Genomic DNA, 19,598 nt, shown 5'->3' on the forward strand with positions numbered 1-19,598 from the left:
GCAGTTTGTTATATAGCCAAACAAGCTCAAGTCACATTGCATTAGATAGGTCACCTACTTGCCCTTCCCTTTTACCCCCAAACTGTCTTATCTGTCCTTACATTTACATCTGTGTCCAACACTACTACAGTCACCCAGTGCCACCGTTCTCTTTATTTGTCAATACATATATGCATGAAGTATCTATCAAAAAAATAGAACAGTTTCATTTCATTGTGAAACTGCTAGGAGATCTTTTTTTTTCTCTATCAATATAATCTTTGTTAATGCAGCCTGCAAGAAACCGGTGCTGCAGACTGGGGCGAAGCAGTGAAAATTTAGTGACTGAATACAAGAACAATTTAGTAGCTGCTGCATGCGTGCAGATTTTTTGCAGGTGGACAATTTATGGGGGCGTGCAGGGATACAGATGATATGTATACATGTTTGTAAGATAGGCATGATAGGAGGGTATCTCCCACCCACTAATTGTTGCAATCATGGCATTTCTCAGCTCAGCTCATCCCCTCTCACTCCCTGCTGCATATTGCTGCTTCCACACACATGAGCCACCACAACAAATAAAAACCACTTCTGCTAACTCTATTGCTTTGCTTTGCTTGCCCCCACACGCGCCCTCTCTCTCTCTCTCTCTCTCTCTCTCTCTCTCTCTCTCTCTCTCTCTACGCAAAAAGAAAAGAGGAAAGCAGCGGGTCGGGATAGCTCAATCTCTCCTTTCTGCACATATATATATATATATATATATATATATATATATATCAGTAGGATGTGCAAACCTAGTCTGCTGCCTTTCTAGCTGAAAACTTTACCCGTTCGTCTTCCTCCGATCCTCTTCTTCCTCCTCGTTGCTGCTTGCTGGGAGAGTATACTGTTCTTCACAAGGCGAAGCGAGGCGGCGGCGGTGACAGCCGATCAGAATCGAAGGAATGTCGTCCCAGATCGCGGCAGCGGTGGATCATGTGTGCTACGTTCACTGCAACTTCTGCAACACAGTTCTCGCGGTAAGATCTATCTGTCTATATGTTGCTTGCACATGATCTCTCTATCTAACTCTTTCTCGCTCTAGCTCTCTCTTTCCCCTTCTCTGTCTATGTAAATCTTCTTTCAAGAGAGAGATTAACTAATTGATGAAGTGACTGCACGGATAGAGTAAGCCTCAGCCACACAATTATTGACTGGTTCTTCTTGATTTGCTTCACTTGTTGATGGATTTTCCGTGACTCTTTTGTTTAATTCATTCGTTGGAGAAGAGACTCCACAAGAACAAATAAAGGAGAGAGAATCATACCTCGCTCAGAATCTCAGATAGCTCGATCTCCTACTGCCTTATGTCTGCTTCTTCAATTCCTTCAAATTTCGTTCCTGGCTCTTTGAAATTCCTTCTTTTGTGGTATCTTTGTTTGAAGCCAGGCTCGCACCTAAACGCAGTGATCAATTTGCTGGAAATCATTCAATTAATTCAAATACTCCCAAAAGTTTTCTAGATTTACTTTGGGGTGGATATTTCTGGGATACAGCAAATTTTCTGCATTTTCCTTGTGTTGTACTTGTGCCCTCTTGAATCCGTTGATTTTAATAACCTGAAACTGGTGGTGAACAGTGTTCCACTATACAGAACAAAGGCAAACTGTAGTACTGTATAAACATACGGCAGTGCAAGGTTGAATTTTCTTGCATACAAATACATATACATATATGCAAAATTTTCCAGAAGGAATTGTATATGCACTGCAACCTGTGCATAATTTCATATTTGCACCCATATGTAGCTACCAGAAAGAGGTTTCAGAAAAAAATTGTTTAGTTTCTTGTTTGGTTATTTATTTCGTTCCTTTCTTTTTTCAAGTTCTTGAATTTTACTAAGAAGTCTTCAAATTTATGCTGATATCCATTTTTTCCGTATATGATCCCTATGTCTAATTGAACACGTATACAATTTGATTTCCCTTTAATTAGCGACATGGAATGATAACAATCATCTTAGTGTTATGAAGCTACTTCTGAAGTTAATTATATATATATCCCTGCTGCTTTTGGTCTATATACTTCCTATTGCACAAATGGGGGGAAGCAATAGGCCCAATTTTCAAGAACTATATAATTTATACACCATATGTCATCCCTCTATTTCCTCTCTCTCTCTCTCTCTCCCTGAACTAATATATATCTCTTCTTTTGTTTGCTTTAATTTCTTCTTATTATCTTCACTTTTTTTCACCCATCGATCAGAAGTTCAGGGAGAAAAGGGGTCGAGTTCATTTTTTTTGATATGCTTGAAATATTCAGTTAGGATTTGTTGTAAGCAGATTTTCGTTCGATTTATATACCAAAGCAAGATTACACTGCTTTATATACATGATATTTAAGTGAAATAAGCAATATGACCTCAGAGTTCATTATTAAGAGCGTAGATGAAGAATTGCGCATATATAGTAGTACCTCAGTCGTCTACAAAGAACGAAGAGGAACTAAATTGAGTACCACATAGAGAGAAAAAAAATGTTTCTTTAGATCGATGCTGCTGTTTCACTTCCATGTATGTACATATATCTTGAGATGTGTTCATATATAGTCATATATCTGGATCAATGGTACCTTGCATTAGTTCTTGATAGGCTCATAATGTGATCAAATCATCATTTAATTTATAGCTTCTAGCTTGCTAGTAACCTTTTTGTGCTCAATTCGCATGCATCAACGTAAGTGTATAGAGAAGCATGTACCATAAATAGCACATGTTTTGATTTCTTCATTTCATTATATTGAGTAATCAAGCTCAATTATTGCCATATGAGCAAAGCAATATATATTGTGACACTTACAGTGGTACTGGTTATGGGTAGTGGTTCCCTGAACAATCAGACGACTGGTAAGCTAAATGATCATGCGAGATGATGATCAGTAGTTTCTACATGAGGTGCCACTACTAGACATATATACACCTTTGCATGCTTCAGTTAGCTTTACAAAGTGCATGCAATAATTATTCCAAGGTTTATTTTCACAAAATAAATACACAGAGATTGGCAATATCTTTTCGGAGCATTGAGAGATATGCGCGATGGTCGCTGTCTATTGATGCCTTAATGTGTCTAGGTTGGGTTTGAATTGGACTTAACATCTTGTAGCTAAGGTGAATTGGATGCAACTAAAGCTAACAGCTAGCCTGTATTAGATTGAGAATTTAACCAATGCTAAGTGTGCTAGGGACTAGGGTGCGGCTTGCTTGAGGACAGATTTATCAAACAGAAATTCTGCAAAGATTTCCTAATGAGCTACCTAGCTAATAAGCTAGCTATTCCTCGGAAAATATATACAAGTTACAAGCTTATTAAAGTTCTTTTGTAACAAGAATAAAAGTAATAAAACTCTAAATACTAGATCAAGCAGCACCCTTGTACTGTGCAACTGATCCAAGGAGCATCTGCATGTGAGTTTGCGAAGTGGTTTTGCATGAAGCGTCGCTATCTTTGCTTCTTTCCTCTATTGCCTTCGCTATTTTAACTTTCTGTGGCCAATGAGCACACTCAAATGTCTATCCTTGCATTATTCAGTGCTATCTAGTACTACATCATATCACACATACACACACCCTCTCACTCTCTAGCTTGTGTTTCTGAGATCAGGCACACACAGCAGCATGGCAGCAATAATCTATCCATCTTGGCCTTTTGTGTGTGTACATGTGCATGGGCTAACACACCTACATGCACAATCATTGGTAGGTGCCATCCATGGACTTTGTTTATTCATTCTTCTGGGAGTGAGTGCCGGAAAGACGGTGAATAGATAATATCAAACTGCACCATGATTTTAACCTAGACTGATAGATTGTGTTTGAGACACTCCCAAGAGAGAAAAGCATGTGAAACAAGAGAACAAAAGTGATCAGCATGCAGGTGTTATAAAAGTGAGAACCCATCAGCAGGCAGAGCAATAGCAACAAGCTCTGATAAAAGTCATGTGTTGGACCAGCAGCAACTTGATGATGATGCAGCTAGTTAAAGTGACAACAACAAAAGTAGGGCTAGAAAAGCTACCTGGTGTGAATCTCACTTCAGTCCTTTTCGATCTACCTTGATATTTGATTTTTCTTAGCTCGTTTGTTTTCCTTTGGACATGCTCTTTCTCTGGATGCTGGAACTTGTTACTGCTCTCTCTCTCTCTCTCTCTCTCTCTCTCTCTCTCTCTCTCTCTCTCTCTCTCTCTCTCTCTCTCTCTCTCTCTCTCTCATGCTGGTATATTTATGTGCCGTGACTGCAGGTGAGTGTCCCTGGGAATAGCATGCTCAACGTCGTGACAGTCCGGTGTGGACACTGCACAAATCTATTGTCAGTGAACCTGAGAGCACTGATGCACTCACTCCCAGAGCAACAGGATCAGCTACAGGTAAATATATATGCACACATTTTATTAGGACAACTGTTGGACAACCACACACATAGTAGTGAAAACATCATTGCACAAATCTATTTCGTTTCATGGACCTTTTACTAAGTAGCATATATAGATGCGTACTGAAAATCAAAATCATCCATGAATAAGTACATATATAAACTCATGTTGTGATGAATGAAGTACAGGAACAGTTGCAATGTTTATGAGCAGACAGTGTCTGAAAGATCAGGCTTGATACAGTGGGATCCTATGCGAGTGTGGACTGCCGTACACTAGCAATTGAGAGAAACAGTGATTAGCCCTGCATTAATCCATGTTGCATGCCGTCTGCACTTGTGGTGTACGTACAGCGTGGCAATACTGGCCAAACAAACTCTCTAATTGGCGGGCCTGCAATAGCTGCTGGCTGCTAGCAGAAACGCCACGCATGCACAAGTCACTTCGATGTCTATTTCGGACAGTGCTACACGTACGATCACTGCTACGTTTGGTACATTTTGTCTAGAGAAGAGAAGTTTACAGCAACAGGGTCTGCCAATTTTATACGTACTGTTTTGCTAGATACAACGTACTTGTTTTTTTTTATGGAAAAGAGAAATTTTATGGAAAAGAGAAATTTTATTAATTTCGAGTAATGTTACATTAAGATGATACAACCATACTTGAAAAATTCCCAGCCTCTCCAAAACACACACAGCCTTATTCATGGGAAGATAAAGCATACTCGAGTGACTATCAATCCGTAGCTTACACCGCTATTCATATGCTTGGATAAAAAACACAATGGCCATAGCACCAATTGATGAGATGCTGTTACAACTGCACCGTACTTCTTAAGCTAGTTAATGTAAGTTGGCCTCACTGTCGTGGCACCATAAAAACCTAATTAGATAGAATTTCTTAAACTTTGTCCCCAAGTATTTTTTGTTTTGTTTTGCGGTTAACATGTGTTAAATTCAGTTGTTCGATTCCCATGAGAACATCAAGGCCCATGGCATCAATGGCAGTCATTTGGAGTTTGGTTCTTCGTCCTCGAAGTTCCGACTGCCTATGATGTACTTGCCACAAAACCAACACCACCTGCTGCAGGAACAGACGCTAAATGCTCATCGTAAGTTGCATTTCTTTATTTTGACTGAGTATGTAAAACAATGGCAAGGTTTATAATTCTACGGACCATTTTAGTTAGAGTTGCATGCAATCATGGATCAACCAATTTTGACTTTTTCTTATTTAAATCATTGCTTGAAACTACAGCTCCAGAGAAGAGGCAACGGATTCCATCGGCGTACAACAGATTCATCAAGTGAGTTTAGCTTTAGTTTCTTTCAATTCATCAATCTTGCAAAAGTTAAATATAAGAAAATTGCATTGTATATTTTTTTAAAATCTGTTTAATTATAGAGAAACCACAATAACAGCTTTAAGTTTGATTTTATTAAACTTTCAATATATACAATTATATAATCTCGCAGGGAAGAGATCCGCAGGATAAAAGCAAACAACCCTGACATTAGCCACAGGGAAGCCTTTAGCACAGCAGCCAAGAACGTAAGCATAATTTGTGTAATCTATCTGTTCCTAAATACTCCTCATGTCATTCTATAGCTCCGGAATATTCTTTTTCTAAGCATATCTCACTACCTCTAGTAGTCACTGAAGAACCTGTGATATGTTGAGTAATTTAATGGGATCTAGGCTTGCTCTGCAGGTTTAGAACGTGCTGTCTTTAGTTGAGAAAAAAATTATTTATCCCAACTTATATGCTCGATCCATACCCTCATCTATTTTTAGTTGAGCACCTCATTTTCATCCATTCTTTTACAAGCATGCAAAGTTACATGTGTACCATCGGTAAATTACTTAATTTGTTGGTATCACTTGAGAAAATTCAATAAAAGTGGGACAGTATAATAATTAACATAAATTCTTTTACATATTATTGTTGCAGTGGGCACATTATCCAAATATCCATTTCGGGCTAAGCCCCGGACGGGAGGGTGGCAAGAAGCTCGTCGATGAGGATGTCTCAGCCTCTCCGCCGCCTAAGAAGATCCAAAGTCTCTACTGATATATATGTGTGTCTATTCATCATCTGGATGCAAGAATCAAAACCACAAATTAAAATATACTGTTAGTAAAAAATTAAGAGGAAGAGGGGAAAATAAGTTACTACTACTTATTAACGAGTGATAAGTGATGGGAGGTGAAACATACAATCACATGGATTGCTATTAGGCACTTGGTTGAACTGAGACGACTTAATAAATCATTTGACCGCATTATTATTGTGTGAAACTCTCTCTCTCTCTATCTCTGAGATTCTCATAATAAAGGAACCGAATTGTTCAATGTAGCCCTATATATTTTAGGTTTTAGTTCTATATGCATAACTACGTACTAAAAATTTAGTCCTTTTTGTGTTGCCTTGTTTAATTTTTCAAACCCACAAGTGCCGTGTCATTTATTATAGAAGAAAATCAAAGATGTATATATGGAAAAGATTTACATGATTCTTGATAAAAAAAAAGATTTTACATAATACACACCAATTTGTAGGTGGTTGATTAGAAAAACCAGACACACATGCATTAGCAAATTATCGCACATCTAGCCACATCTATCGTTTCATTTCTTCAAGTCCAGTAATATTTACTTATCGAACTGCATCATCAGATCGATGAACAACGATTACTAGCTATTGATGAGCTTCTGCAACCTGATGGTTAACAAACATGGAAGGAATGCTGTTCTCACGTGTTGACACAGAATCGCGCCAACACACTCGAATGCGCTAGAATGCGCAGGAGATCGTCAAAACGATCTGAACTAGCGATGCCCTGGCGGACCGGTCTAACCGGTTCCACAGACCGGTCTGACCGGTGTGGAGCAGAGAACCGCGAAGACCTAGAAACGCGAGCTCTGGAGGGACCCCGTCGGAGCTTGCGCGGCTAGGGTTGCTCTGAGGTCGGCAGACCACTCAGAACATCTTCAAACGGCGTCGAGATGAAAGAAGAAAGCAATCTAGGGTTTGAGAGACAAAAAGTAATGCGATATTTTGATTTGATTCGATTGGGAATACCTCAATCGGCCTTAGCCTTTATATTTATAGGCCGGGGAAGTCGTACCCCTCTCCAAGTCAGTTTATACAAGAATTTCCAAAATAAAACGAAGCCTACTCGGATTACAACTGGTCAGACCGGTCGGCCCGACCGGTCTGACCGGTCGGCCTTTGAACTGCCAGAATTGGCTGTCAACATCACGTCCGTCAGCTAGCTAGCTTGTATTTGCGAACGAATACTGATCAAAATCAATATTGTGTTAGCGAATACTGATTGAAAAAAATTGTGTTTGTTCATCATGGAAATTAATAGTTTTGAAGCAAAACATTATTTTTTCAGAAAGAATGAAAGAAGCTATACTATATATACCAAACCTGTATATGAATGAGCAGTGCATCATGTTTCCCATGCCATTTCATCACTTCAAGCAGAATGACAAGCTGCAGTTGGTCCCAGATGTACAGTGCAGTAGCATTTGCTGCATGTATCACTGAAAAGCCAGCTCTCAGAATTCCCGGAGAGTAAGTAAAGATCGATCAGCGGCTAGGGGAGATAAGAGATTCACCACCCCCCATGCCAATGCAGCAGCCAGCAGGTGGATTATGATGAACAAGAAAGCATCGATGAGTGTAAAGCATCCCTAGCTAGCTGGCTCATTCATAAATAGAAAGAGGAGGTGATACCAGTAGTGGTAATTAAGTGTGCGATCGAGCAAGCAGTAGTGGTGCAGCCGCTAGCGATCAAATAGTATTCAGTAACTTTAGCTAGCCCAGTAGTCACTGACGGACGCCATTGGCATGCATGCATGCAAATAAAAACCCAACTCTGTCAGAAGTACTGTACCAACAAACAAATTATGGGCAGGCCAACTCTCACTGATGAGGTTAATTATTCCGGCCAGGGCCCGGCACAGCACATGGTGAGCGACGAGCCGACGACATGGCATTAACGCCGGGGCGTCTTCGGCCGGCCGGCGACCGGCCAGAGGCCCCTGCGGGAAAACGACGGCGGCTTCCGCGCGCGGCCCCCGGGCGACGATCGACGACAAATGCTGGCCGACCTCCTGAATTCTGAATTCTGAATTCTGAATTCTGAAGAAGATGCCGTATCAGACGTTGCAGACTTGCAGGGTTGCAGCAGCAGCGCATGCCGTGAATTTGCGTCGGTATATTTGTCGAATTCCGGAGCAGGGTCCTCTCGCCGGTAGTAGTACTACCGGTATCACGTGCGTGCATTCAAGAACGTTGCCAATGTGTTGACGACCAAAATTGGCAGCAGACTAGACCAACCGGTCTGACCGGTCGCTCCAGGCGGTCTGACCGGTCTTTGACGATGTAGCCGATTCGGCAGGAGCCGACCGGTCTGACCGGTAGGTCTGACCGGTCCAAGCAGAGTCCGAGTACAACTAGAGATTTTCATAGATTTAGATCTTGTAATATGATTTCTTGCGGGACAAGTCCACCCACCCTATAAATATAAAGGGCCACGGCCGATTGAGACATCCAATCGATCATACATCAATACATTACTTTTCTTTATGTTTATTGCCTTTACTTTTGTCTCTAAACCCTAGCTCCTTCCAACCCTTTTCTGCTATTCTTCCTTCGTCTCCGCGACGTCTGAAGGCATTCTAGGTGGCCTGCCGATCCTAGAACAACCCTACGCGCGCTTGCCCTGACGGGGTCCCTCCCGGGCGAGCGTTCGTCGGATCTCACCGTTCTGCACCGGCGAACCGGTCTGACCGGTTACCCCGACCGGTCTGACCGGTCTGAGCATCGGCGCTGCAAATTGTGCCGTCGCTTGCTGCGCGATCAAGCGCGTTCGTGTGTTGGCCCTAGATTGGCGCCAACATATTTTGGCGACTCCGCTGGGGAAGAAAGATCTTGGTTGTAAAACCGATCTAATCTACTCCATCTACTACCATGGTGAAGCTGTCGAATCCTGGTGAGATCGATCCCGATAACATCAGCAGACCGTCTGTTGATGAATTGCCGCCTGAGGATCGTCAAGCTTATGAAGCATTCATAAAGGAGTGTGAAGAGGAGAACAAGCGGCGCAAGGAAAAAGAACTTGAAGAAAAGCGTCGGTGGTTCTTGTCTCACTTCTCCAAGAATCGGAAGGGTGATATCTCTAAGGACAAGGAGGTGGTCGTTCTTTCGGATGAAGATGAGCAAGCCAAATCAAGTGCTACTGTAAGTGCTACAACACCACCTACTTTAGAGCAAATTACTCAATTGGTGATTAATGGTCAAGAAAAGATTCTTGCTACTGTTCAAAATATGATTGATAAATCATTAGGCAAGCAACCTTTGATTGATGATAGTGGTACTCCTAGACCTAATATGGATGGCACTTTTTATCATAATATTATGCATCCTGAATCATCGGCAATACCTGCACCACAGTACGGCATGCCGATGAATTTTTATGATGGTCAGAAACCTCCAGAGCAGTGCAATGCGAATGGAACGGTCAGACCGGTTGCACAAACTGGTCAGACCGGTCTCGGTGGGCCGGTCCCAACCGGTCAGACCGGTTTCCCGACCGGTCAGACCGGTCCTGGTGCTCTGGTGGCGTATCAGTCGTCTCCTGAACCTATTACTAGTATGCCTCATGTTCAGGCTGATTTTAGCCGAACAAATGGGTATATTAGTTATGGTGTTCCTCCATACGCCACTATGACTTATAATCCGTATACTATGCCTCCCCAAAGTTCGGGCTATTCATATGGTGCAATGCCAAACCATGGTTATTCGCAGCAAACACCATATACACAGCCGAATCATGCACCACAAATGCCGAATAGTTCTAGCGCCAATGTTCAGAGGCCAAATAATTCTTATTTTAATCAAATACTTGAGAAACATAAGAAAGATTTGGCTGTTATGTTCAAAGAAACTTTTGGCGTAGAATTGAAGGACAAAACTCTAGTCTGTCAAAAGCCGTATCCTGAGAGTTTTGATTCTATTCCTTATCCTCAGAATTTTAGAGTACCAGAATTTATTAAATTTACTGGGGAGGATAGTAGAACTACATGGGAGCATGTTAGTCAGTTTAATGCACAAATGGGAATTTATGGGAGTCTTGATCATTTGAAAATTAGAATGTTCCCTTTGTCTTTATCTGGCACTGCTTTTTCATGGTTTTCGGCATTAGCTCCTAATTCTGTGCAAACATGGTCTCAATTAGAGCGTAAATTTCATGATCATTTTTATAATGGTGAAAATGAGTTGAGGCTATGTCATTTAACATCGGTTAAGCAAAAGCATGATGAGTCTGTTGCTGAATTTATTAGAAGATTTAGAGATACAAAAAACCGATGTTATAGTTTGGTTATTTCTGAAAAGGATCTTGCCGAATTAGCTCTTAATGGTTTGAGGTCTCATATTAAAGAAAAATTAGAAGGATATGAGTTTCTAACTGTTAATCAAGTGTTGCAGAGGGCTTTGGCTCAAGAAAGCCGAAGCAAAGAGTCTAAGTTTAAACCCGATCGTCTTAGTATGCATATGCTACAAGGAGAATCTTCAGACGATGAGGGTAATGAAGTATATGCTGCTGAATTTGTATGGTCATCTAGTGATAAGCCCAGCACTTGTACTTCTTTAAAGCCGATTTCTAAAAATCGGCAAGATGAGATTAAATTCACCTTTGATGTGACAAAGTGTGATAGAATTTTTGATGAATTGACAAAGCTTGGGAAGATTAAGTTCTCTCACACTATTCCATCAGCGGAGGAATTGAAGCGGCGTGCATATTGTAAGTTACACAATACTTTTTCTCATGCCACTAATGATTGCAATGTTCTTCGTAGACAAATACAATCGGCTATAAATGAAGGACAATTGGTTATTTATGCGATGCAAATTGATCAAAATCCTTTTCCCGTTCATACACTTGAGTTGTCAAATCCAAAAGTATTGATTCGGCCGCATCAAGCCGAATCGACTAAAGGGAAAAATGTGGTGGTTGGTGAGGAAAGGCATGAGAAAAGGGTGCTGCAGAGCAAGACTCCTCGAGCTTCAACAAGGACATCAACACTCGGGGGGCAACGCAAAGAAAATAAGACCGGCAGCAATCTAACCGGTCAGACCGGTGCGTCGAACGGTCTGACCGGTCCACAGGGCGGTCTGACCGGTCCCCAGACCGGTCTGACCGGTACTCCCAATGATTCTGGAAATTCCTCCTCGACCACATTTAGAACAAGGTCGAGCTTCAAAAAGCTCCTGGCCAAGTATGAGAAGGATGGAATTGTTCAGAGACACAAGAAACGGCCAGATGAAGCCAAGGTTACCAAGTTAACGTCAACATCCAGTGAGCAATCGGATTCTCGCATACATCAAGGTAATTGTGTTGTTATGCCAAATTTTGAGCCGATCGCTCCATGGTTCTGGTCGTATCCTTGTTATTATACACCTTTGGATTATAGTAGGATGTATATGCAGCCCTATTATATTCAATATCCTTCTATATATCCAAATTGTATTCCATAAAGACCGATTAGCAATAATCTGGTCGAAAAGGAGCTTAATTGCAGCAAAGAGCGTGAGAAGGATGTGAAGAAAGATTCAAAATACTTACAGCCGAGGTGGTGTCCCTCTGGTTTATCTCACACTCAAAAGCGAAGATTGCAACGTTTACGCAAGCAAGAAACGATGGGGCAAGAAGTGGAGGTCAAGCCAACAAAGCCAATAGTCATGAAGAAAGTTTGGAGACCGAAGCAAATTGATTCATCATCAACTTGAAGGAAAGCAAGACATGGCCGATATTTTTTATCGCCCTTAGTACAAAAAATGGCCGATGTATCATTGATAATCGCCTTTAGATAATTTTGGTCCAGAAGAATGTTCTTTGGCCCAGAAGAATGTTCTTTGGCACGCAAGCTTTGCCAAAGAACAGGGGGGCATATGTTGACGATCAAAATTGGCAGCAGACTAGACCAACCGGTCTGACCGGTCTTTGACGATGTAGCCGATTCGGCAGGAGCCGACCGGTCTGACTGGTAGGTCTGACCGGTCTGACCGGTCCAAGCAGAGTCCGAGTACAACTAGAGATTTTCATAGATTTAGATCTTGTAATAGGATTTCTTGTGGGACAAGTCCACCCACCCTATAAATATAAAGGGCCACGGCCGATTGAGACATCCAATCGATCAAAATACATCAATACATTACTTTTCTTTATGTTTATTGCCTTTACTTTGTCTCTAAACCCTAGCTCCTTCCAACCCTTTTCTGCTGTTCTTCCTTCGTCTCCGCGACGTCTGAAGGCGTTCTAGGTAGCATGCCGATCCTAGAACAACCCTACGCGCGCTTGCCCTGACGGGATCCCTCCCGGGCGAGCGTTCGTCGGATCTCACCGTTCTGCACCGGCGAACCGGTCTGACCGGTTACCCCGACCGGTCTGACCGGTTCTAGCATCGGCGCTGCAAATTGTGCCGTCGCTTGCTGCGCGATCAAGCGCGTTCGTGTGTTGGCCCTAGATTGGCGCCAACACCATGCATTGGCTCTGTGTGTACTGTAGTTGCTCAGATTTCACTATCATGTAATCTACTATAGGTGTACTGACTACAGTGTATGTATCTTGGAGCCTGTCCCATGCTCCACCATAGACTCCGACAATTCATATTCATATAGCTACCGGCGCCAGGGAAGACGACAGAGAAAAGTTCACTTTATACCTTCGAACTATCGCATAAGTCTAATTAATTTTCAACCTTTAACTACAGAATCGGATAACATAAACCATCTAACTGTCAAAACCGTGCAAATTTGGACCTTGGGGTGGTTTCCAAGGTGGTTTTGTATTTTGTGAGAATTAACAATATTCAAATTTAAACTAAAAAATTCATAAATAATTCATTTTAGATAAAAAAATACAAAAGGGGTATCAGAGATTTTCTAAAAATGTAACCTATCTATTGGCATGATACATTTTAGTAATTCAGATCAATTTTTTATTTTCATAATATTTAGCTGCTTGTAGTTATGTCTATTATTTTTTAATAACTAAGCTTCAAATAGAGCAATAATAGATGGGTCACATTTTTAGAAAAAATTTGGTACTAGTTTCATATTTTTTTAATTTAAAATGAATTAGATTTTATTTTTTAGATCTAATTAGATTTTTTTTAAAACTTTTTTAAAAAATACAAAACCACCTTGGAAACCACCCCAACATCCAAATTTGTCCGGTTTCGATAGTTGGATGACCTATGTTATCCGGTTTTGTAGTTGAAGGTTGAAAATCGAACTTCTGCGATAGTTCGAGAGTGTAATTCGAACTTTTCGTTTATATATATAGCGGGGGGATACGATTGGTTTCCATCTCTTCCGTACCTAGACGCGCTACAACATTTTCCGAGTGATTCTGTTTTGGCGAACGGCGAGTGTTTTTGGACTGACTGCTGTAGGATTTTTCTTTTTGATCGGAGATCCGCGCGGTAGCAGCACAGAATGTGCAGCAGCGAGCTTCGTCTTCCAAGCAAAGCACACTAGCACCTGCTATGCACTGCACTGCTGCTATGGATGATACGTTGTGTGTTGGAGGCCCCTCGACAACTTTATGTCAAACCAATGCAAATGATGAGCGACACGACGCTTCATGCGAGACGCGACGGCCGCGAGGTGAGAGAGAGCAGACCCCGATCGATCGATGATCTGATGGGCGGAGCTGGCCCCGGCCGGTCCCCGGTAGACAGAGGCCTGCCGGGCCGGAGTGCTGGACGCGTGCTGCAGCAGCCAGTGCCTGTCGTGCGTGCGTGCGTGCGTGCGTGAAGGCCGGCCGGCCATCGGGCCATGCTTATGTCCTCTCGTCGATCAGTGCATGCGTAGCTGCACGCCAATCAGTCGTGCACTGACCTGAAAGTCGGTGCAAAGCCATCTGATGATGATCTACCTGCTGCTCGACTGACTGTCACTGGTGGCGCCAGGGGTATGCCCCTTATGCCTAGGCATACCCAAGATTTGAGGAAAAATACTAATACATATTCATAGATGTATACTACTACTTTTTTCATCCTACAAAGAGTGTAGTTTTAGAAAATTTCAAACACATTACCCATTCGAATAAATGACTTTGTTACCCCTAATTACTTCTACCAATTGTGATTGAAAATCGTATTATTTATTTAGTTTTCTAGATCCTCAATGAATGCAGACATATTGGAACTAGAAAATGAATATCTACTGAATATTTGATTGGCTCTATATGTTTTCCTATGCTTTCTTGGTACTTGGTATTGCTTTAATTAGATGGATCTCATAACCAGCTAAAATTATACTCTTTGTGGGACAAAATTTGAAAGCCAAAAACTACACTTATTTTGGGACGGAGAGAGTATCATATACAACTTATGGTCCCAATTCAACAAAGTCCAGCAAGAGAGCCCAAAATGCAAAAGAATTGCTCTCTCCGTCTCTTTGCTTGCGGGTCGCCCTGTGCCCCCATCCCTCGGCTCCGCGTCCGCTCCAGTGCGCCTCCGGCCCTCGGCCCTCCGCCTGTACCCCAAACTTGCGTTCGACAGTTTGGCTCCCTCCTCCCGACCTCCCCATCTCAGCAACAGCAACTCCGGCAGTGGCAGACTGCAAGCGCCTCGCCGCCCCAGTGCCAGCGCCCCAGCACCAGCACCAGCACGAAGGAGGCTGCCATTGGTTATTATCAGTGGCGGATGCAGAATAGAATCGAAGGGGGGGCTGATCTCTTCTTCTTCCACCATCTCTCCATTTTTTCTTCTTTCTTCCACCTCTTCTTCTCCCTCACCCTCCCCATATTTCCATTGATGCACCAGCAGTAGGGGGGCTGGAGCCCCCCAGCCCCCCCTTTGGATCCGCAGTAGGGGGGCTGGAGCCCCCCAGCCCCCCCTTTGGATCCGCCCCTGGTTATTATTATGGATTTGTTATGGCCGTGATAACTTAATTGTCCATTATATTGTGTATTAGATTCGATTTTTTTTAAAATTTGGCATACCTAGCTGCAAATTCCTGGCTCCACCTGACTGCATGCCTGCTAGGCACGATGCAATGCAAGCTCATCCTTGTTCTTCCGATCACTGGTGTACACCTCTGATTGTTTTGATTTGTTAAGATTAGCTAATTGATGACTGTTATATGTCTCTGAAACGATCCAGAGTCTTATCCCTAGCTAGAATTTTCGTACGGTCCAACTCAACGAACTTTCTATCACATACTACGACTAAATATAATGTAACTGCTAATGCAGAGTCATACTTCATGTTCCCTTTTCTTTTCTTTTCTTTTCTTTTTGAAAAACGCAGTCCCCGTTATGACACACGGCATGCATCGTGCCAAGCTAAAGCCAATGCTATACATTCTGACCGACGAGATGACCACGCAAGACGCAGCAGTGGACTGCTAGTTTTTTCCCCTTAATTTCCCAATAAGTACATTGTATGAACCCGGTCGGTCGGCACGTGCTACCCGCTGGACCGGGGAAAGAAAATCCCGGCGACATCCACGATCGTGGCTGTCGGGTTCCCAAAGATGATGCCGATCACGACGCGCACGACGAAGCTAGCCGAGGACCCTGAGGGAGCTCTGCAACGCTCCGCCGCGGCTCCTGGCGGCGCCGCCCCTCCCCTGCAGCAGCAGCGCCCTCAGAGCCGAGGCGCTCAGCGGGACAACCTCGAGCTCCTCGCCGTCGTAGATGCGGACGAAGGCGGTTGGCTTCAAGTCGTCGTCGGTGATGCTATCGTCGGAGGCTGAGGCGGCCTTTACGTTGACGAAGCTCTCGGAAGCCAGCAGGCCCCTGGCGCACGCCACGTGCAGGGACACCGCCTCGCCGCCCTCGCCGACGTCGCAGCGGTAGGACCAGAGCTTGGGAAGGCCCTGCTTCCTCTTCTTCTCCTCCGCGCAGCAGAGGACGCATCGCTGCGGGGGTGTGACAGACCCGCCAGGTTAAAACGCTTAATTAAATATAACCGTCATCATTTGAACATATCAGACGCATTAGTTTAATTAAATATAATTTGACAGGCTGTTTGCAACCCACATGCCAATCGAAACACACCAAAAGTCTCGCACGAAGGCGAGCGCAGAAAGTACCAACATGATATAATCTTACAAAAATAGTAAATAATATTAAGGTATTTACAAAAATGACTTTTTCAAACTAAAGTTCACATAATAAATGATAGCAGCGGAAGAGAGTTTATCCTGTGGAAAATTTTCATTAGAAACCAAATGAAATGAAATAAAATACAATGATAACTACGAAGACGCGAGGACGTCACATCGAACCCACCGATGTGAATCCGGGTTAGCTCCTATACCTGAAATAGGGTAAACAACAAACCCTGAGTATACTAATACTCAGCAAGACTTACCCGACTATTGGGTATACTTAGCCCACATATCTAGACATGAAAAGCTTTCTGGCTGGTGGTTTATTTTACAGAAAAGCGTCAAAAAGTGAATTTTTATTTTCAATATTTTAGCTCCAAGTTCTATATAGACTAACCATGATCTAATATTTGCATAAACCAACTAAAGCAAACATGGTAGAATATTAATCACAATTTAAAATAGATATCAAAATATATAATATAATCCATGTTCCATATCATATTACTACGATGTGACGCAATTGATCAAGGTGCTCATATCCGAGAGCGATTGACGGCGAATCGATCCGATTTAACCTTGCAAGGTGGACCTAACCAACACGGCACGCATTTGCCCCGTCGGACTATACGAGCCAACCATTCCCCTCCCCGGTTCGAACTACAGAACCGCCCCACCTGCATATAGTCAGCCGGGCTCAACGAGAGACACCAAAAGTAAATACATGCATCCCAATTCTCCACGACTACCCGACTCGCTCTAAGGGGTAGGTAGAAGTTCTGTACTTTCGAATCAAGGCAGTACTAGGCTTACCGGTTTCGACTACCTCATACTCCCGGCATGCGGTTAGTACAATTCAACATGATCACCAGGGCCAACAACGGTACGGTCCTCAATCGACACAGACAGGAGCTAGGACAACCAGGAACTCTGTCTTGTTGCCATACCTACATCTCATCATCACTCCCCATCCGGTCTCAATTTTCCATCGTTCAATTATTATTCCAATAGCTCATATACCAAAATATAAAGATATCCTATATCTCACGAGTAACAGGGGATTACTCGACTTCTATCCTATAGCTCGCGAGTGACAAGGAATCACTCGACTTCTACCGCAATCTATTGAGCATAGCAGTGCTATCGACCTACACATACTAGTATAAGACCAAGGGAACCTAGGGATCATGCAACTAAGGTTCCAGACAATTCCTTTAAACGTAATGCACAAGTAATATATATATATATATATATATATATATATATATATATATATATATATATATATATAATTCATAATGTAAAAATAGTAGGTTATGCACCGGGGCTTGTCTGGGGGTAACACTAAGTCAGTGTTAATGCTATTAAGGCCTTGGGCCCTTCCGACCTTGGGCCGGGTCTTTGGTTGCTTCAGCGGGTACTTCCATCTTCTGGCGATATCCGTCGAACACCGTCTTGTGGGTCGACTCCAACACCGCGTGCTTCACGTCCACACGCATACATCTAGCGTACCTAAATGAGGTGCAATAATGCATATGCATGAATATATATATATATATATATATATATATATATATATATATATATATATGAAATACCAATTAATGCACATGCATATGATATAAACTAGTGTAGCTAAAATTCCCAACTTACAAAAGAACCATACTCAAAATGAACTAGCTGGCGGACTGTACGCTATGCGGCAGCGGACTGTCCGCAACTCAACCTTACCGACCTACCAGAACTACCAACGGCTCTGGATAAACTTACAACTATACCGCTGACTGTCCGCGATCCGGTAGCGGGCTGTCGGCAGTACATCCTTGCAAACTCACCAGAACCAACAACATCTCTGGACGAAATTCAAGCTCTACGGTGGACTGTCCGCTCCCCATTAGCGGACCGTCCGCAATTCACTCTGCCAACCCACCAGAGACAACGACGTCTCTGGACAAACTTCTAATCTTACCGGCGGACCGTCCGGCCCTTTTTGGCGGACCGTCTGCGGTTCATTTACGTGAGACCACCAGAAACCCAACGCCTCTGGACAAATTCTAACTTAACTTGCGGACTGTCCGGCCCCCTAAGCGGACCGTCCGCGGTTCGTCTTTTTAACATCGCACGACAGGCGGCAGCAAGCGCGGCGGCGGCGGTGGCGGCCGTTCACCGGCGCCGGCGGCGCACACCGGAAGGGGAAAAAAGGCCGGGGAGCACAAATAACTCACCATGAATCCATTCTTGCGGTCGGTTCGGACGGAGGATGACCGGAGAAGCGGATCGACGGTGGAGCAAAGCTTCAAGCGGGCTCCAATGCTGACCGGCGGTGGCGGGGCGATTCCGGCGGGGAGAACCTGGGCTGGGGGTTGGGAAAGATGGAGGAGGTGCTAGGGAAGATGCTCGCGCAAGGAATCGAGGTATGGTAGCTAGAGGAGGGAGATCAAAGGAAGGGGGCGACAGTGGAGCGAGCGGACGAGCGGAGCTCGTCATTGGTCGATGTGAGGAGAAGAGGAGATGACAGCCGAGTCCCATAAGCAGGTGAAATATCTAGGTGTTACCTGGGCAGACCGTCCGTCGCTCCAGAGCGGACCATCCGGAGTTTTCTTGGGTGTTACAGGGGTTCCGGTTCTCAATGCACAGCTCGAAGGAGAGGCCGGCCAGCTTCAAGCTCTCCGGCAGGCCTGCGCAGCAGGGGTGGACCGACGTCGTGGTCGAGCTCGGGGCAGTGGTAGGCGAGCCCGCGCGCGCCGACGCCGCACGCGTCGCAGGACCGGGGGACCTCGGGCTCGCACCGGAGCAGGAACCGGAAGCCCCCGATCTCCCGCGCGTCAGGGGCCAGCGCGCAGCCGGTGTGGAGGTCCAGGTTGCAGCTGGCCACGCCGCCTCCGCGCCCGCACTCGTACCTCGCGCTCGCGCCGGAGCCAGGCTGCTTGCAGGCGTCGCATCGAAATTGCACGCCGTCGTCGCCGGGGACGAGCTTCATGCTGTGGGGCTCATGGAACGCGTGGCGGACACTTGCGGGAAGGCCGCCGCCGGAGTGGGCGGCGACGCTCAGCTTCGTCAT

The 19,598-nt window shown here is 44.0% G+C and overlaps 2 protein-coding genes across 3 annotated transcripts; one reads left to right on the plus strand and one right to left on the minus strand.

Annotated features, from left to right (window-relative positions):
• Positions 1-742: 742 nt before the first annotated feature.
• LOC120666994 (protein YABBY 6-like) lies at positions 743-6,750 on the plus strand. 2 transcript variants are annotated; one of them, XM_039947002.1, is made up of 6 exons: positions 743-1,001; positions 4,264-4,389; positions 5,359-5,509; positions 5,656-5,704; positions 5,874-5,949; positions 6,350-6,750. In XM_039947002.1, the coding sequence occupies exons 1-6, from the start codon at positions 927-929 to the stop codon at positions 6,467-6,469; spliced, it is 597 nt and encodes a 198-aa protein (XP_039802936.1). In that variant the 5' UTR covers positions 743-926; the 3' UTR covers positions 6,470-6,750. The 2 variants fall into 2 exon arrangements, with proteins under 2 accessions (XP_039802936.1, XP_039802937.1); XM_039947003.1 differs by having other exon boundaries at positions 5,386-5,509.
• Positions 6,751-19,163: 12,413 nt separating this feature from the next.
• Positions 19,164-19,598, minus strand: LOC120668067. Its single transcript, XM_039948018.1, has one exon. It carries the CDS (start codon positions 19,596-19,598, stop codon positions 19,164-19,166), a length of 435 nt encoding a protein of 144 aa, XP_039803952.1.

This window comes from Panicum virgatum, chromosome 3N (genome assembly GCF_016808335.1).
Source record: "Panicum virgatum strain AP13 chromosome 3N, P.virgatum_v5, whole genome shotgun sequence".
NCBI classification, from domain to species: Eukaryota; Viridiplantae; Streptophyta; class Magnoliopsida; order Poales; family Poaceae; genus Panicum; species Panicum virgatum.